The following is an 18,815-nucleotide window of genomic DNA, read 5'->3' as shown; positions in this document are numbered from 1 at the left end:
TGCCAGTTCCTTGTACATAACATAAAATCAAAGTCAATGTCATTAAACTGGTATCTTCTTCTATTGTTAATAAGAAATTATGATGTGGATTTATAGTGAAGCTTGAAAGTATGTCAAATACATATGGTATATTTTAATGAGTAACATATATTATCTGCCTGTGTAAATGTATACATATAAAGTATGTGTGTAACTGGGGTAACTTTTTAAAAAATTACTTCTTGCCTTAAAAAAGTTCACAAGGAATACCCAATTAAATGCCTTGTGATTTTTTAAATCTACTGAATAAGTGACAATTTAAATTAAGACACAAATCGTGACTGTATAGTATTGACAACTATACTATAGTTGTATAAACAGCAGTATAAAAAAATGCTGTCTGAAATGATTATTTTTGACCATTTATGACATTACCTAGATAGTCTAAAATGAATGTAACATCCATTTATGCCATGAATTTCTTACAGCTAAATGAAATAAAGTGTATTTTACAATAAATTTGGATGAATGTTTCTAAATCAGTTATCAGAGAAGACATAGTTTCTCTTATTTCAACTTTGTTCAAATTTTACAGGATTCAAGCAAAAACTCGAGAGTTTAGAGAGCGACAAGCTCGAGAACGTGACTATGCTGAAATTCAAGATTTTCATCGGGCATTTGGCTGTGATGGCGAGTTGACGTATGGGGGAATTTCTTCTTATGAGGGTTCCATGCCTCTCAGTGCCAGACCCCAGAGCCCAAGAGAAGGACATATGATGGATGCTTTGTATGCCCAAGTAAAGAAGTCAAGGAATTCCAAACCTTCACCTGTAGACAGGTAGGCTCCAGGAGCAATCAGAATATTGCTTCCAAATCAACTTGATATAGTTTTTGACATGGGGATAGATTAGATTGTTCTTCAATTCTTAAAACAGGACTGGCTTTTATTAATGACCTTTAAAAAGCCTTTGCCTCTAAAATACTGGGTTTACACAAATCAAAGCTTAGTGAGAGGAGCAGGAGAGGATTTGATAGCTTTTCTAATGATTCAACTGTATTTCATCTTGCTCTAACAGTGGCTTTAGACCAGGGAGCTAACCTTTAGCCAATAACCAAAATAGAAAGCAGACTTGAAATTATGACTCTTCCACTAAAGCTGGATTTCCTTTTGTTATTAGGAGAGGTTCTTGTGGTGGTGTTTTTAAATAGATGAGGATTGACGTGATTTGTTCTGATCGTGATTTATTTAGAAGGGCTTTTTTTGGATGTGATTTTATATGATGAAAGAATCAGTGAGTGAGATGTGTACTATAGCCAGTTTTCAACTTACTTTTTAACAGCCACAGACACAGGTCTGATTATGTATCAGTGTAGCACAAAATAGTGCAATGTGAACTCTATGTTATGGCTACATATTGATTTCAAATTTTAACTGAAACAATTCAAACAGATCTTTTTCCACCCCTTTATTTATATATTTAAACACCCTCATTTATATATCCAAACATCATCATAAAGTTTAGTTCACAAAAAATTTCTCATTTCCTTATATTTGAAATATATGCTCATAGGCATAAATATGTTATTGTCATAAACAGTATGCTAATCCCATCACATCCTATACTATAATGGGTTTTGTCATCATTGCTCTGTAAGGAAGCTGGGCTTTGAACAGGTTTCACTTGGAACTAGCACTTCTAGAGCTTTAGCATGCACCAGCATTACCTGAAGGATGTCTTTAAGGACAGATTGATTAACCCTACCCCAGATTCTGATGCAGTAGGTCTGGAGTAGAGGCTGAGAATTTTATTTGTAATAAGTTTCCATGTCTGATGCTGGCACAACTGGTCTACAATACCCTTGCAAGGCCTGAGATGTCCTGGAATTGTACCTTCTAGAGTACCTGTATGTTTGGCTGCTACATTTTGCAAGCAGCCTGTTTTGGTTGTTTACTGCCACCTGCTTTTAATAGAAGTTTGCAAAGGCAACAGGTGACTCTCACTCAAACCCAGGAGGAAGTATTTTAAAGACTAGCAGAAGAAGAAGCAGATCTTAAGGTAAAACTCTGATCCGATATTCGTTCTGTTGTTTCCTTTTTCTTTAGGTTTTGTTGAGTTTTAGGTTTTCTTTATTGTTTTGTGAAAATCTCTTTGATGTTGACTGTACTGAGTGTTTAATGTACGTTAACATAGGAGTCTAATGGTTTATTTAAACTCCTTTTCTGTGATCACTTAGAAGGTTCAGAGAACTTATTAACTAACACAGGTGTGTCAGGATTCAAAGACTAAGGTTATTATTAATGACATTAAAAATCTTCTTACTGGGTTTTGCTCTTTGTAAAGGTCAAATAGCATTTGAAGGCCATGAATGTCCATTGAAAGTTGTTTTCTTGAGAGAAAGTTCAGCAGAAACCCTGGCAACTTCTGGAAAAAAACTAAAATTAGTTAGTGTGTTATTGATCATTGATAAAAGCATTATTTGTCTTTAGCACCTTCCACATCTAATTCAAGTCTCAAATACAGTGGGTATGCTTGTAGTAGTTGTTCGCAAAGCGCAGAAGTCCCACCTGACGTGAGAGATGGTAGCCAAGAGGGATCTTTCCAGCTCCTCAGGGCCAGAAATAATTGCTTTAAACCACAGTTTAAATCCTGGTGCCCTACAAAAATATACATTTCTCCTGAAGATTTGTGCACATTTTTAAAAATCTGCTTAGGGCCCATCTGCTAGTGGGCTCTGCATCCTATCTGCCTTTCTGCTCTGCACCGTGCTGACCTCACATTGACACTCAGCCTCCTCTCTCATTTCCATCACTACCCCACTCAGCAAAACATTCCAGAAGAGACTTAAGGCATGGGAATGAGTGACAACAAGCAGTGAACAGCTCAAAGTCACGTCGTATACATCTATGTGTTCAGAATCCCCCTCAGGCACAGCCTAGAATGCTGTCTGTCTGCCAGTGATTGTACAGTTCTGTGCATTTTGAGCCTCCAAAGGGTGTTTGGATTGGAGCATTTCTAAGATACTTCCAACTCACAGGAGAGAAGTTTAAAAAAAAAAGGATCAGTGAAATGTACGCTTAGGTTTTTTTTTCTTTCAGAAAATAAAATGCTCTTTAAACAGTAGGCATATTAATTCAAAAAGTTGGGACTTCTAATTCCTGTAAAGTACTTCTTCACCAACTAGGAACTAAATATGAATTTGGCTTAGAAATAATGGTTTCACCTCTGTTGTCTTTTTCTGTCAGAAAACTAGAAAAGTGCTTCTTAGACTTGAGTAGTATAGAGACTCTTAAAAGGAAAGACAGTCTCTTGATATTGCAGTAATAATTTAATAGAATTATATTACTTTGATTATAATGTTACTTAAATGTAAAAAAATAAAATAGGACTAAATTCCTTCTGTTTACAGCTATTATACAACCATAAAACCAAACATCTTTACAAATTAAACATAAACAAATAGCAAAACCATTACATTCAAATGAACAACATTAATTTAATGTGGCAAATAATTTTTTTAAACCTAAACTCTTGCACAACTCATGAACGTGCAAGATTGGATGCTGCCTGGCAGGTTCCTTTGAGTGTATTTGCCTCAGGGGCTGACTCAGTGTACCTCTACTTTCTCAGTCAGCTCTCTGCAGTTTTTGTGGGTCTATAGGCAGTGGTCTTTGGCCTGTATATGCCTCATCGATGCATTATTTATGCTGCAAGTCCAGCTTGCTTCTGTTATCATTAATAGACACGGAAGTGAACAGACAGTGAAAGTAGCATTTCTTTGTACTTTTATATTTGTAAACCTAAATTCAGACAGTGAAACAACCTTCTATGATGACTTACAATATGCTTCTGTTAACTCTTAAAGAATAATCATTCATAAAATTCATGAGAAATGTTCAGGTGGAATATAAGCAAAATCAAAAGAATAAATAAACAATTTTCAAATGTTAAAAAGAATCATTCAAATGAAAACATGAAACTTGAAACTCCTCAGAAAGTATAGCTTATATGAAGAATATACCCAATAAAGAAATTCCTATCAATTAACTTCTACCAAAATTTGCAATTGGTGTTTGATGAACTTTACTATTGAAACTTTTTTAATTTCATGGGTATGGGCAGTCAGTTGACGATTTGAAGCATAAATTGCATTTTGGGGGGGATTTTCCTTGTTCAGTGAGAAAGCAGTATTCTGAACTTTATCAATTAATCATTTTGATGGATCTTATTGTGAGAAATGTGGGTCTGGTAGCCCCATGTGGAAATAGCCTGGCATAAGTTAATAAATGCTGTGAATTTCATGTTGAAATAAGATGCTTCTCTCAATTTTTATGTTTTATAAAGTGCTTTTTATAGGAAAGCCTTATGCTATGTCTAGAAATATTTCCATGCCTGTTTAATCTTACTGACTCATAACCTATCATCTGACTCTATGCTTTGGTCACAGTGTCATCATTACTAATGTCATCATTACTATTTATTAATGCCCTTGGTAACATTTTGACTTTTCCAAGAAAAGTCAACCCTACTCTACTGTTGTATATGAAAAACAAGGCTTAAAGTTACAGAAATGTTGGTATACTTATTTTTTATCTGCATATAAGTAGAAGTCTCAAAGATTTAGCTATTGCAAATGATTCATAATTCTTCATTCCTTTGACAGTAGCATATTTCCTGTTTGCTTTTTGTGTTTTCAGCTAGAAAAATACTCCTATGTCTGCGGCAGTGCTCCTTCTGTCCCCGCCTCCTTCTGTGCTGTGGGAAACACTTGCAGTTGCCGACCTAAGGCCTATTCTCTCTTCTTCTTTACTTAGCACAATCCTAATTTTGTTCAGGCTGGCAATGTGTCCCACTAAGAACTTCAATATCCCACAATCCCCTGTAGTAAGAGGTAGCCACATGACACTGTTCTCACTAATGAGTAAGAAGTGGGACTAGGATGGGACTTGGGGCAAAGCTAGTGTTTTCCTGGTTAAAGTAGATCTGGCTCAGCTTTTTCCCTTTGCTCTTATTTCTTCTCCCTCCCTTGGACTTTGATGGGTGCTCCAAGGTGGGGTTCATCTAACAACCCTGAGGATAAAGGCCACATGGAGGGACAGGGAAACAGCCAGTCCCTTGAGCAGCTGTCCCAGTCCTGGCCTGCCCACCCTCTGGTCCTCATTATCTATGGAACTGAGCCCTCTGCCTCATGGAGCCAGCACCATTCTGAATGCAATGAATCAGGAACATAGAAACCCAAAGGGTGTCACCATTTTTAGGTCAAAAATCATCTACATATTGGAGAAGTATCCCTGTTCAAATCATTTTAACAGTATAAAATTAAGTAATGGGCAGAATTCTCCATTCTCACTCAATTAGCTCTTTTTTGCTTTTGTTTAGCCTCTGCTTAAAGAAGTATTACCAATCAAATGTTTGCTAGCATAGAGCCTTAACTCTGATACTACTGCTAGCTGCAGTTCTGCTCTTAAAGTAGGAGGAAGTTGAGTGGGATGTACATGAGCATCTACTGTGGAACCACGCTGCCTGCACCACCAGCTGTGGTGAACTCTATGCTCTATTTTCCTGATCTGCAAAATGGGGATGATACTGGTGCTGACCTCCTGAGCTTAGGGAGGACTGAATCTGTCAGCACGGTACCTTGTCCGCAGACAGCACTAGTGAAGTGTTCGATGTTGCTGTTGTCAGCTAGGGAATGGGCATTTGCTCTCTGGAAAGCACAACACCCTAACCTGGATGCAGAAACAAGCAAGGAATGGAATTGAAATGAATAAAAGTAGGTTTTATTCCTTATACTTAGCATGCATGTAAAAGTTTGGGGGTAGAAGTCTGCTGATTCAGTATTAAATAGTTTGGTTTCTAAGTATTCTCCCCAAACCATACCACGTAATGAACAGTTTCTCTTTAAATTAGGATTTACTGAGCTCAGTAGGACACATTCCACATTGCCTCTACAGTATGAATACTTGGAATAGAAGTGCTACAAATGGCTTATCTGAGAGTGAATAGGGGGATAATGGTGTAAAATCGTGGTATCAGTTTCCTTCTGTATTTTGACAATTTGAAAGTCTCAATTTTTTACTTTCATGGGATTCTTTGAAGTTCTTTGTGTTCTACTGGCATGAAGTTCTTGCTGATTCTAAGCTTGTAATACTCCATGGAGAAGTGCAGGCTTGGACTTTTCAAACCTTGTCTAAAATTTTGATATTTCTATTCATATTGTTACCTCCAGGCAGGGCAGGCAGGTAGGAAACTTGATTTTTTTAAAAGACAAATATATTGTAGTGACATTGGTTAATAACAGTATACAAATTGTAGACGTACAACTTTATAATACAACATCTGTGTACTCCATTGTGTCTCCCACAACTTAAAGTCTAGTCTTCTGTCACCATATATTTAACCTCTTTTGCCCTCTTTGTCCATCCCCCGTGCTCTAGTAACCACCACAGTGTTGTCTATGAGACTTCAGTTTGTTTGTTTGTTTGTTTGTTTGTGTGTTTGTTCATTTGTTACTTTTTTGTTTTATATCCCACATATGAGTGAAATCCTACAGTTCTGGTCCTTTTTGTCTGACTTATTTCTTTTGGCACAATACTCTGAAAATCCATTCATGTTGCCACAAAAGACAATATTTTCTCTTTTTTGGCTGAGTAATATTCCACGGTATATGGCCCACATCATTATCTAATTATCCATTGAAGGATATTTAGGTTGTAAAAGTGTCACTATTTGCTGATGACATGATTCTATATATAGAAAACCCTAAAGATTCTACCAAAGGACCATTATAAACAATGAACAAATATAGTAACATTGCAGGGTACAAAATCAATATATAAAAATCCATTGGGTTTCTGTATACTAATAATGAAATATAAGAAAAAAGAAATGGAGAAAATTATTCCATTTACAATTGCAGCAAAAATGATAAAATACCTAGGAGATTTAACAAAGGAAGTGAATGACCTATATACTGAAAATTATGATATTGTTGAGAGAAATTAAGGAGACACAAAGATGCAGAAAGATATTCCATGCTCATGGATTTGAAGAAAAAAAACATTATTAAAATGACCATTTTACTTAAAGCAATGTACAGATTTAATGCAACCCCTATCAAAATCCCAATGACATTTTTCACAGAAATAGATCAAAAAAAATTCTCAAGTTTGTATGGAACCACAGAAGACCCTGAAAAGCCAAAGCAATTGTGAGGAAAAAGAACAAAGCTGGAGGTACCATACTTTCTGACTTCAAACTATACAACAAAGCACAATAATTAAAACAGTATGGTTTTGGCAAGAATCATGATCTTAAGAATTTTCACAGACTGTGTTCCAAACAGTGAGTTTTTAAATTTTAGCATGTACATAAAGGGCCTGGAGTGCTTCTCATAGATGTAATTTTTGTTGACTTCCCCTCAGGAGAAGTATTCTGATTCAGTAGATCTGGTTAGAGACTAACAACTCACATTTTCAACAAGTGCCTCAGCTGACTTTTGCAAGCAGTCCATATACTCTTTGAAAGGCACCAGTCTTGCACTAATGAAAAAGCAAATTGGAACTCCAATATAAGTTAGTTTATTAAGGTCTTTTAATAGCAAAGCCTGCGTGTATGATATTTGTAAACTTTATTCAGTGTTTCTTGACACCAAAATTTTTCTTTTCATGTAAGTTATTCAATTTCAATTTAAAAGTTTGGGTATGCTTTGAATTCTAACAAAGAACTGATCAAATAAATGCTGATCAAATAAATGCTTTTTACTCAAGGACATGATACAATTCATATTTTTATACTCAGTTACCAGAATCTATAGTTAAAAACTCCACAGAAAAACAGCTCTAAAGACATTTGCTGATTGTCCCCATGCAATCATTTGCCACCAAGAGTACATTGTCCTCAAATATAATTGAAATAAAATAAGTACTGTGCTGCTAGAAATTTAAATAGCAGGAAAATAGCAGGCTAGGCTCCCCTGCTTGTTGAGGACACCTTAATGGAAGTATAAATACTGTAATCATATGCTTTTTACATGCATGTTGCCACTAAAGGGAAAATGGCAATTTTAAAAGGAAAGACCTTTGTGAACTTGTTTTTCTACCATTGAAACTGGAATCCAGTTATGTCAAAAGGAAGCCTGGCAAACACAGAACAAAACTAATTTTCTTAGATCCAGGCAGCTATTAAATGTGTGCTGTTTTAGAAATGGTGGGTCATCTAACAAAGTTGTGTTTGCTTTTTAAAAAATCAAGTACAACTTTATTTACTTCCATTTACTTGGTATTATTTATCTTGACTCTTCTTGAAATGTGAGAAAGTAATTCTTAAATGTAGTGAATTTCATTGTTACATGAGTTATGCAAGTTGGTGCCGCTGCCGTTGCTAATGAACTGAACGTGGCCCATCTCCAGGTCCTTAGCTTTCCATTTCTTAGCTTGGCCAGCTCCATTCACCTCAGCAAATGTTTCAGACTTCGTTGTTCCTTTCAGCATACCTTGCATCTTCACACCTACCTGCATCTGCACCTGGACTACACCTCTCCCTCCTTGCTGAGGCTCTGCTTTTCTTGTTCCAGGTTAGCTCTGTAAACTCTCTGCCCAAAAGCCAGCCCTACCCGGCAAGGAGCCTGCTCATCAGTCTCTTGTCTTAGTCCTTTCTCCAGCCAATGCCTCTCCTCTGTCAATTCCACAGAGCTGGTAAACATCCCAATGTCTTTATCATCTGTTTAAAAACCCAAACCTTTTTTTACCCTTTAGCTATTTTTCTCCATTTGTTCCTTCCAATTTTTTCTCTTCACTCATAATTCAAACTTCTTGAAATACTGATCTACATTCGATATTGACAGCTGTCTGTATCTTCTTTCCCACATCTTGTTTACTCCATTTGTAGGCAGAATGATGGTTCCCCAAAGATGCCTACACCCTAGTCCCTGGAACCTATGAATTGCTTCACACAGCATAAAGGGTATTGTGGATCTGATTAACTTGAGGATCTTAACATGAGAATTTCCTAGACTATCTGGATGGGCCCAGTGGAGTCTTTGTAAGTGAATAAAGTGCAGAAAGTCCAAGTCAGAGAAATCTGAAGATGCCAAGCTGCTAACTTGAGACAAGGAATGCAAGTGTGTTCTAGAGGCTTGAAAAGGCAAGGCTTCCCTAGAACCTCCAGAAGGAATGCAGACCCACCAACATCTTGATTTGGACCCAGTGAAACCCATTTTAGACTTCTAACCTCTAGAACTATAACGTAATAAATGTGTGTTACCATGAGCCAATAGTTTGTGGGAATTGGTTATAGCAGCCATAGTGTCAGTTTCCTAGTGGCCCCCTGGATTCCTGATTCAGTGAGCACTTCAGTTATATTTTCATTGCAGATCACTCCATGGCGTTCCTGAAACTGTTCTCTTAGTTTCTGTGTATACTACTGCTATTTCTTGCTTCCTCCTTCCTTTCTGATTATTCCTTAACTATCTCTTTAAAGATTCTCTTCTGTTGATACTTGCCACCTAATTTTGTGTTCCCTAGAAAGATAGCTGTATGGCACTGCTACACCCTAGGTATTCTCTCTGGTTAGTTTTAACTACTGTGCTAAGGACCAGCAGGGAATGTGTACTTCCTGTGATTCTCAGGCATCTAAAACCAACCTATCCAAAGCTAGGTTCATAATTTTTTATTCCAAACCTCCTCTAGTTTTATGAGCCTAATATGGGAGAATGCTATCACCACCCAGACATCTGCTCAAGCGCCATAAGCCTTTCTTTTGCATCCAGCCTCCCTTCCCACATACCAGTCAATGACAAGGCCTACTGATTTTACATTCTAAATCTCTCCAAATCTTTTCTCTCCTTCCATACCACCACATATGGATACTGCCAGTAGTCTCTTAACTCTTCTCGCTGCCTCCAGCCCTGTTCTCCTCAAATTCCTACTTCAACTAGTAGTTGAAATTTTGTATCTAAAATAAAAATCTGACATCTCATTCCCCAGTTCAAATTATCCTTTGGTTGCCCTGGCTGGTGTGTGGCTCAGTGGATTGAGCCCCAGCCTGTGAACCAAGCAGTCGCTAGTTTGATTCCCAGTCAGGGCTCATGCCTGGGTTGCAGGCCAGGTCTCTAGTAGAGGGCACTTGAGAGGCCACCATACATTGATGTTTCTCTTCCTCTCTTTCTCCCTCCCTTACCCTTTCTAAAAATAAATAAATAAAATCTCTAAAAATAAAAATAAAATTATCCTTTGGTATTTTCTAATCTCCACAATGCAGTCTAGGCCTAAAGCATGGTGTCTGTGGACTCTAAGACCCCCACTTCTCAGCCTCATCTCTAATTATATCAGACCATGTCATGTTGGTTCATGTCACACTTTCCTAGTAGAGCACCAGTCTTAAAGTATAAATCTATACAATCGTGAACTAAGTGGCTCTTTGGTGTGATATGTTCTGCAAATGTTAAATCTTGGTGAGTAAAAACAAGCAATCACCATTCATTAGGCTATTCTAATACAGTTGGAGATGGAGCAATTAAATTAAAGGCTGAGGTGACATAGCCCGACAAGTGAAATCTTGAAAGTAATGAAGTCATTAATAAGGTCATGGCTAATTTTAAAGCCTTCTTGTTTAATTCCTTTTTTGATTAACATTGCCTAAAACCACAGTTTGTTTGTAGAAGTAATGTGTAATGGGTTTTTTAATTTATATATTTCTTTTAGCCTTAGAGAAAGTGTAAATATTCCATAGAAATACGAAAGTAGGTGAAAAGTGTTTCAGACCTTGTTTGTAGTTACCAGGCAAACAGTCTTCCAGCAGAGGGTTTTCATTATTGTGTTACTGTCTTTCCCTTTGTGGGACACTGAACTTTTGGGGGATTTTGGTGGTGAGCTGGCCGAAGTGTTCAAAATCTCCTTGAGCTGCTTGGTATTTCATCTGATATTAGCCTTCTAACAAAAGCTCCAAGATCCTGCTTTACCTGAAGCTTGGCATGATGACTCATCTGACTCTCTGACCCAATCACCTGGTTCTTCTGTCCATCAGACAGTCCAAACCCTATGTATTAATCAAGTACCAATCTTACTGACTTTGTGGTCTTAGGTTGGTGTAATTTTCTTTCTTGCTCCTGCACAAGGATGAAATATCAGTCAAGTATGACTATGAATTCATGAGGATTTGTGAAGCCTTGTTGTGAAATGCATTATCAAGTTCTTGGGAGATTTAATCTAGACTTGAATCCACAATCCATTTTTAAGTTAACATTTCAGGTATTCTAGAGTTTTTGTTTGAGCACCTCAGCCCTCAGTGTAGATAACTATTTGATTACTCCCTATTTGTTGCTTTATTTATTTTCCTTCCATGAGTTCCCCATTGGTTGATTCTGTGTAACTTAGGGAGAAGGAGTAGTTGATTTAAAAAGATATATATTGTCCTTTCCAATTAAAGAAGTAGTTGCGAAATCCATAGCTTCTTCCACTAAAATAGGTGCCCAACATCCAACAACGCAGATGATGGGCTAACAGTGTTTTAATTTGCAAGACTTTCTATTTTCAACATGGATTGTTATTATTCTAATTTAGATATAAATCAAATTGCTTAAATTTTGTTTAGATGAAACTCATTTGTTAAGTCTAAAATGATTTTGTAAATCATCCATCTAGGACTTAATCTAATTCTGGAATTGTGAAAATATATTTTAAAAGTAAAAGTATATTGTTGTCTTCCATGAAAGAAAATGTGACTTAAAAGTTTGCCATTCCAAAACTTACTAATTATCTTGACTTGAAAACAATTCCTTCCAAATAAATCTGCATAACAATCAGGTAAGAGATACTTTTGCCTCTTTCTCTGGTCTTGCTTTGATACTGAAAGTTTCATTCAGTGCCAGGTACAAAGTGTGAAAAGCGATAGGTGCTTGGTCTTTTGAAGCTCATATGATAAATGAGTCCTGCATCTGTCATTTGGAGAAGCAGTAAAGTAAAATTTGCTCTGCAAGTTTGCTTTAAATTCAAGTGCTACTTAGAATTCTTAAAGAAGGTTGGGAGAGTGGCTGGGTAGGATGTCAATGGAATTGGGGCATGCTTGGGGACATAGGGTATCAGTTGAACAAGTCATGGACTATACAACTCCAAGGATTTCCATAGAACTACTACTTGTGGATTTGGACAGTTGCGGTGATTTTTGTGGCAGATGGAGTCAGTGAGGGTTTCCTGCAGATTTCACCAAGTCATCATCTGGCCTCTTGAGGAAAGAAGGATAACCTAGAAAAATGATGTAAAATCTATATAATTACAATTCTGGTGCAGAAGAGCTTTGTTTCTTTCGCAAGCAACAGCAGCATAACTTTAAAAAAGCACCTCTTCTGTAACACACTGAGGCTGAGGATAAGTACTTATTTCTAATTCTCTTTTTCTTCCATTTCCTTCTTTCCTTTGGTCTGTATGTTTAAGCTTTTTCAAACATTCAAAGGCTTCAGCCCTTTGAACAAGCCCAAAGTTCTTGTGCATATTTATCTTCCAGCTTCTGTGACCGTCCATTCAGCTCCCACCCCAGGGAGTTATTCAGTAGCTACTCTATACCAAGGACTGTGGAAAGTGTCTGGGACACAGAAATGAGCAGGACCTGATTTACCTCCCAAGTTCCTCTCATAGTATCACATCAGGGACCACACACAATGTGTCGTACAAAGAGTGATAGGAATTAAATAGAATTCTAAGAGTAAGTCATGTTAGGGAAGGAGGGGCTTCTAAGAGGTAGTGTGCTTGAGCTACATTGTCAGTGGGTCAGAGCTATATTATATAGATGCTATTAAAAATGTGTGTGTGTATATATATAAGTATATATGTGTAAATATATATAAGTATATATATAATGTATAGTGACCTAGTTTTGACTTTTGGCTGGCACTGCACTCTAATTAAAGTGCTGGATTTTTGTACTCCTGGTGAATATTAAATACGGTCAACACTTCCCTAATGGAAGTGTACATTAGGGAATATACATTCCCTAATACCTCCTGCCCCTAAAAGCCACTGGTGACTTTTCTCTGAGTGGTCTGATTCTTTGAAAAATTGTATGGGATTTCAGCAAGTAAGGTATGCTCAGCTTCTAGGGCTATTGGTGTCAAACCCTCAAGAAAGTGGGACATAGAGGCATATAGGATAATAAGGAAAAACCAGACAGGAGGAGATGCTGAAGATCCTATTAGTTAGCAACCAGGTGGTTTCTGGGGGGTCGGGGCGGGGGGTGGTGGGCAGGATTCAGGTGCCATGCATGAGTGACAGCTATGGTTGGTGATACTGACTTTCTAGATCGGGTTTAAAGGAGGCCTGTGAGGATATTAATGTCTTTAATATGGTATCACTTTCAGCATCTGAGGAACTTAAAATTCTTGTTTTGGCTATTCGTGCCTCTGAATGACATGTGATTTGCAGCATTGCTAGGGCATATGGACTTTGCTGGAGCATCATGGAGAGGGAACTACATTATTCACTGGCAGTATCCACTGAGCATCGACTAGACATAAACTGTCTCATGAAGCCAGTTCAGAAACATTGGTGGAACTCATAAAATCGTGATTTAGTCAACCTCTTCCTTTTAATATTAGTTTCAAGGCATATATTTTCATCTGGGAGAGTCCCGTTAGTCTTCTTTGTAATGGATGAATCCCAAATGCACTACTCTGTTTTTTTTTTAAAAGATCAGAACATCTGGATTATGTTGGGTATTGCATAAAATTTCCAGCTTTTATACTAGGTCAAGGCAAACTGGTTGTAGGTATAGTCGACCCTCACTGACGGAGGGGTTTATGATGTCCAACAATTCTGGCACACTTTTCAAAGGTCAGGCAGTGCTCTGATTGTTGACTGTTATTGCATGAGAGTATTACTTCCCCACTTTTATAACTGGATACTGATAGAATTATGTCAAGCTACACAGACTGAATCTGTTAGAAATCATAACAAGAATATGGCCTACAGACAAGAAACATTCAATATACCTCCCAATCTTCAAAATAGGAGATGTCAAGGAATGCAGTTATGGGACCGTTGCTCTACCTTCCCACATAAGTGAAGAGATGCCAAGGTGATGCGACAAAGGCCTCTGCCTTGTAGGGAGAAGAAGTGCTGGACGTTCAAGCTGGATTGAGAAGAGGAAGAGGCGCTCTCTCAAGATCTAATTGTGAGCATTTGCTGGATACTGGTGTGCTCCGAAGAATTTCAGAAGGAAGTTAGTCTACTTTTTATAGAGGCTTTGCATGGATCATGAAAAGGTCTGGGTTGCTCTGAAAGAAATGGGTGTGCCTCAGCACTGGATTGTCCTGATGGATAACCTGTAGTTTGGACAGGAACTCACTGTCACAGAATATAGAGACAAAATGTGTCAGACAAGGGTGCATTTTATCCCCCTGTTTGTTTAATCTGTACAAAGAACATATGGGAAAAAACTGGGCTAGACTCAGAGGAAGGAGGAATGAAATTGGTGGAAGAAATATCAATAATGTAAGATATCAATAACCTAAAATATGCAGATTACACCATCTTATTGGTGCAAAGTAGCAATAATTTGAAACAACTTCTGATGAAAGTGAAAGAAGAAAGTGCCAAAGCAGGACTGCATGTGAACATCAAGAAGACAAAAGTCATGACTACAGAAGGTATATACAACTTTAACACAGACTATGAAGACACTGAAATTGCTACAAAAGATTTTGCTTACCTCGGTTCACTCATCAATTCCAATGGAGACTGCAGCCAAGAAATAAAGTCAAGTCTGAGACTTGGAAGGACAGCAGGGGAAGAATTAGGAAAGGTTATGAAGAGCAAGGGTATATCATTAGAGAATGAGGCCAAGATCATACACACCCTCGTGTTTCCAATTACTATGTACAGATGCAGAAGTTGGACAGTGAAGAAAGCTGATAGGGAAAAATTGATTCATTGAAATGGTGCTAAATGGAACTCTACAGATACCATGAACTGCCAGAAAAATGAACAAGTGGGTCCTAGAGCAAGTTAAGCTTGAAACATTGCTGGAGGCCAAAATGACAAAAAGGAAGCTGTCCTACTTTGGGCACCTCATGAAAAAGCAGGGATCTTTGGAAAATACAATAGTGCTGGGGGTGGGGGGAGAAGGAAGAAAGGAAGAACAAATATGAGATGGATTGACTCCATAAACAAGCTCCAGGCTGTGTCAATAGGAGCTGAGTAAGGCCATTGAGACAGGATATTGTGGACATCACTCATAGGGTCACCATGAGTGAGAGCTGATTTGACTGCAAGTAATATACATGGATGAAGGGGTTGGTCGAGATTGTGCTCCTAGAGAGATAGAAACTGCAGTAAAAAGTAACAAAGCTTCCTGCAGGCACTGGTGATAAGGTCCACCAGCCGTTTTCCCATCACTGTAGGGACAGGCATGTGGAGCCAGATGTCTTCTTATGCACTGATGCTCTTCCCGAGCACTGTCTGGGCTCTGGTCAAGGCTTGCACGTGGCATGTGGGCTTCTTCCTTTCCCCTTCACACTTAAAATTTTTTGTTTGTTAGTCACCTTCAACAACTACAATGATTTTCCATTTTAAAGTAGGCGTTTTTGTCTCCTTTGTCCAGAGCTGTATTCCAGAACATGATACATAGGCAGTCAGATATGTTAATTAAATCAGCAAGTGAGTAAATCAGAATCTTCATCAGCACAGCAAAGTCAGTATATAGGGTGTGGTATATGATAAGGAAAAATGGAAGCTGTATGTAAGTAGAGACTGCTTGCTTTAGAAAAGAAATGTGGAATTTCAGCAAAATATAATTAAACAGTTAACTGTTTAAATCCCTTTCACATATATGTCAAGTCCATGATTCTTTTTTTTAAGAAGGAAAACATTATTGAATATACTGGGGTGACATTGGTTAATGAAATTGTATAGGTTTCAGGTATACAATTCTATCATACCTCATCTGTGTATTGGATGGTGTGTTCACCACTGTGTCTGTAAGGTTTTTTTCTTTGTTTAATCCCTTTGTCTTTTTCACCCAGCCCCACAACCCTCCTCCCTTCTGACAGCCACCAGTCTGTTCTCTACCTATGAATGTGTTTTGATTTTGTTCATTAGATTCCATATATACGTGAGATCATGTGACGCTTGTCTTTCTCTGGCTTATTTTTGCTTAACATAATACACTCCAGGTCCATTCATGTTCTTGCAAAAGGTGAGATTTCCTTCTTTTTTATAGCCAAGTAGTATTCCATTGTATAAGTGTAACACAGCTTTCTTTATTTACTCCACTCATCAACTGATGGCATTTAGGCTACTTCCACATCTTGGCTATTGTAAGGAATGCTTCAATGAACATAGGAGTGTATACAAGGTCTGTCCACAAAAAGCCCAGCCATTTGTTAATATAATGATAATGGTTTTCGCAACATCAATGTAACCTGGAGCCAAGAAGAGTGACTCGGAGTGCACATGCATGAACAATGACAACTTCACTGTACCACTGAGTGAGCATGTGTGCTGTGTGGCCCTCATTCAAAATGACTGAGTGGATAGAGCAACAAATCTGCATCAGATTTTGCATTAAGCTTGAACATTCCTACAAGGAAACTGTTCAGATGGTTCAGAAGGCCACAGCTATGGGCAGCTGTTAACTGGCAGCTTCATCACAATAATGTGCCCACTCATGCATCATGTCTTGTGCAGAGATTTTGGCAAAACATCAAATCACTCAGGTGACTCAGTCCTCTAACAGTGTAAATTTGGCACCCTACGACTTTGGGCTTTTCTCAAAACCAAAATCACTTTTGAAAGGAAGAAATTTCAGCCCATCAGTGAGATTCAGGAAAATAAAACAAGGCAGCTGATTGAGATTGGGAGAACTGTGTGAGGTCCCAAGATGTCTGCTTTGAAGGGGACTGAGGCATCATTGTCCTGTGTACAATATTTCTTGTGTCTTGTATCTTCTTCAGTAAATGTCTCTATTTTTCATATCACATGGCTGGATACCTTCTGGACAGACCTCATATGTTCTTTTGAAATAGTGTTCCAATTTCTCACATAAATTCCTAGAAGCAGAATTTCTGTGTCATAAGGCAGTTCCATTTTTTGTTTTTTTTCAGGTAACTCCATACTGTTTTCCACAGGCAGTGCTCTGGTCTTCATTCCAACCAGTAGTGTATGAAGTCACCATTACGCCACATCCTCGCCAACACTTGCTGTTTGTTAATTTATTGATGATAGCCATTCTGACAGGCATGAGATGATGTCCTATTGTGGTTTTAATTTGCATTTCTCTGATGATTAGTGATGTTGAGCATCTTTTCATTTGTCTATTGGCCATCTGTATGTCACTTCTCTGTGGAGAAGTGTCTATTGAAGCCCTCTGCCCATTTTTTAATTAATTGTATTGTTTTGTTTTTTTGATTTTGAGTTCAGTAAGCTCTTTTAAATTTTGGATATTAAGCTCTTATTAGATATGTCATCCTAGCATGCAGTGGATTATCTTTTTATTTTATTGATGTTTTCCTCTGTCGTGCGAACCCTTTTTACTTTAATGTAGTTCCATTTATTTTTTTCTATTGTTTCTCTTGCCCAAGGTTATATATCAGAAAAAATATTACTATAGAAATGTCCAAAACTGCACTGTCTATGTTTTCTTTCAGGACATTTATGATTTCAAGTCTAACATTTAAGTCTTAAATTTTTTTTAGTTTGTTCTTTTGAGTAGTATAAGAAGGAAATCTGGTTTCATTATTTGCATGTATCTGTCCACTTTTCCTAACACCATTTATTGAACAGACTATCTTTATGCCATTGTAGGTTTTAGCCTCCTTTGTCAAATATTAATTGACTAAAAAGGTACGGGTTTATTTCTGAGCTGTCTATTCTCTTTCATTGTTCCATATGTCTGTTTTATGATAGTACGATGGTATTTTGATTACTATGGCTCATAGTATAGTTTAACATTAGATAAGTTATTCTCCAAGCTTTTTTTCTTCTCAAGTTTGCTAAGGGTATTTGGAATCCCTTGTTATTGCATATAAATTCCTGGAATGTTTGTACTTAGTAGTTGTGTAAAATATGCCAATGGTATCTTCATAGAAATTGCATTGGATCTATAGGTTGCTTTGGGTAGTATGGACATTTTAATGATGTATATTCTTCCTATCCATGAAAAAGGTATTTGCTCCCAATTATTTGTATCTTTCTTAACTTCTTTCTTCAGTGTCTTATAATTTTCTGAGTATTCTATATTCTTGGTTAAATTTATTCCAAGGTATTTTATTCTTTTTGAAGCAAATATGAATGCCATTGTTTTCTTAGTTTCCCTTTTTGGTAGTTCATTATTGGTATATAAAAATGCAAGTCATTTCTGGATATTTATTTTGAATCCTGAAGGTTTACTGAATTCATTGATCTGTTTTAGTAGTTTTCTGGTGTAATCTTTTTAAAAATATTTATTTATTTATTTATTTTTATAGGGTGGGGAAGAGAAAGAGAGAAAGGGAGGGAAAGAACTATCAACGGGTGGTTGCCTTTCGCATGCTCCCTACCAGGGACCTACCTGGTCTGTAACCCAGGTATGTTTCCTGACTGGGAATCAAACTGGCGACCATTTGGTGCACCATACAGCATTCAATCCACTGAGCCACACCAGCCAGGGCTCCAGTAGCATCTTTAGGGTTCTCTATATACAATACCATGTTATCTGCAAATAACCATAGTTTTACTTCTTCCTTTCCAATTTGCAAGCTTTTTATTTCTTCTAATTGTCCGATTGCTGTGGCTAGGACTTCCAGTACTTTGTGGAGTAAGAGAGATGAAAGCTGACATACCTTATTCCCCATCTTAAATGAAACGCTTA

At 37.5% G+C, this 18,815-nt stretch overlaps 1 protein-coding gene across 20 annotated transcripts in view; it reads left to right on the top strand.

The window, feature by feature from the left end:
- PARD3 (par-3 family cell polarity regulator) overlaps positions 1-18,815 on the top strand; it is a 723,671-nt gene that overhangs the window by 526,094 nt on the left and 178,762 nt on the right. For all 20 annotated transcript variants that reach the window (XM_037039898.1, XM_037039905.1, XM_037039903.1 and 17 more), the window contains one exon: positions 575-817. In XM_037039898.1, the coding sequence (XP_036895793.1) occupies positions 575-817 (243 nt within the window). The remainder of the gene's footprint in view (positions 1-574; positions 818-18,815) is intronic.

Source organism: Sturnira hondurensis, unplaced genomic scaffold, assembly GCF_014824575.4.
Source record: "Sturnira hondurensis isolate 20B ecotype Veracruz unplaced genomic scaffold, ASM1482457v3 Scaffold0025598, whole genome shotgun sequence".
NCBI lineage: Eukaryota > Metazoa > Chordata > Mammalia > Chiroptera > Phyllostomidae > Sturnira > Sturnira hondurensis.
Note: the sequence above shows the minus strand (reverse complement) of the source record. Positions and strands in the feature narration are given on the sequence as shown.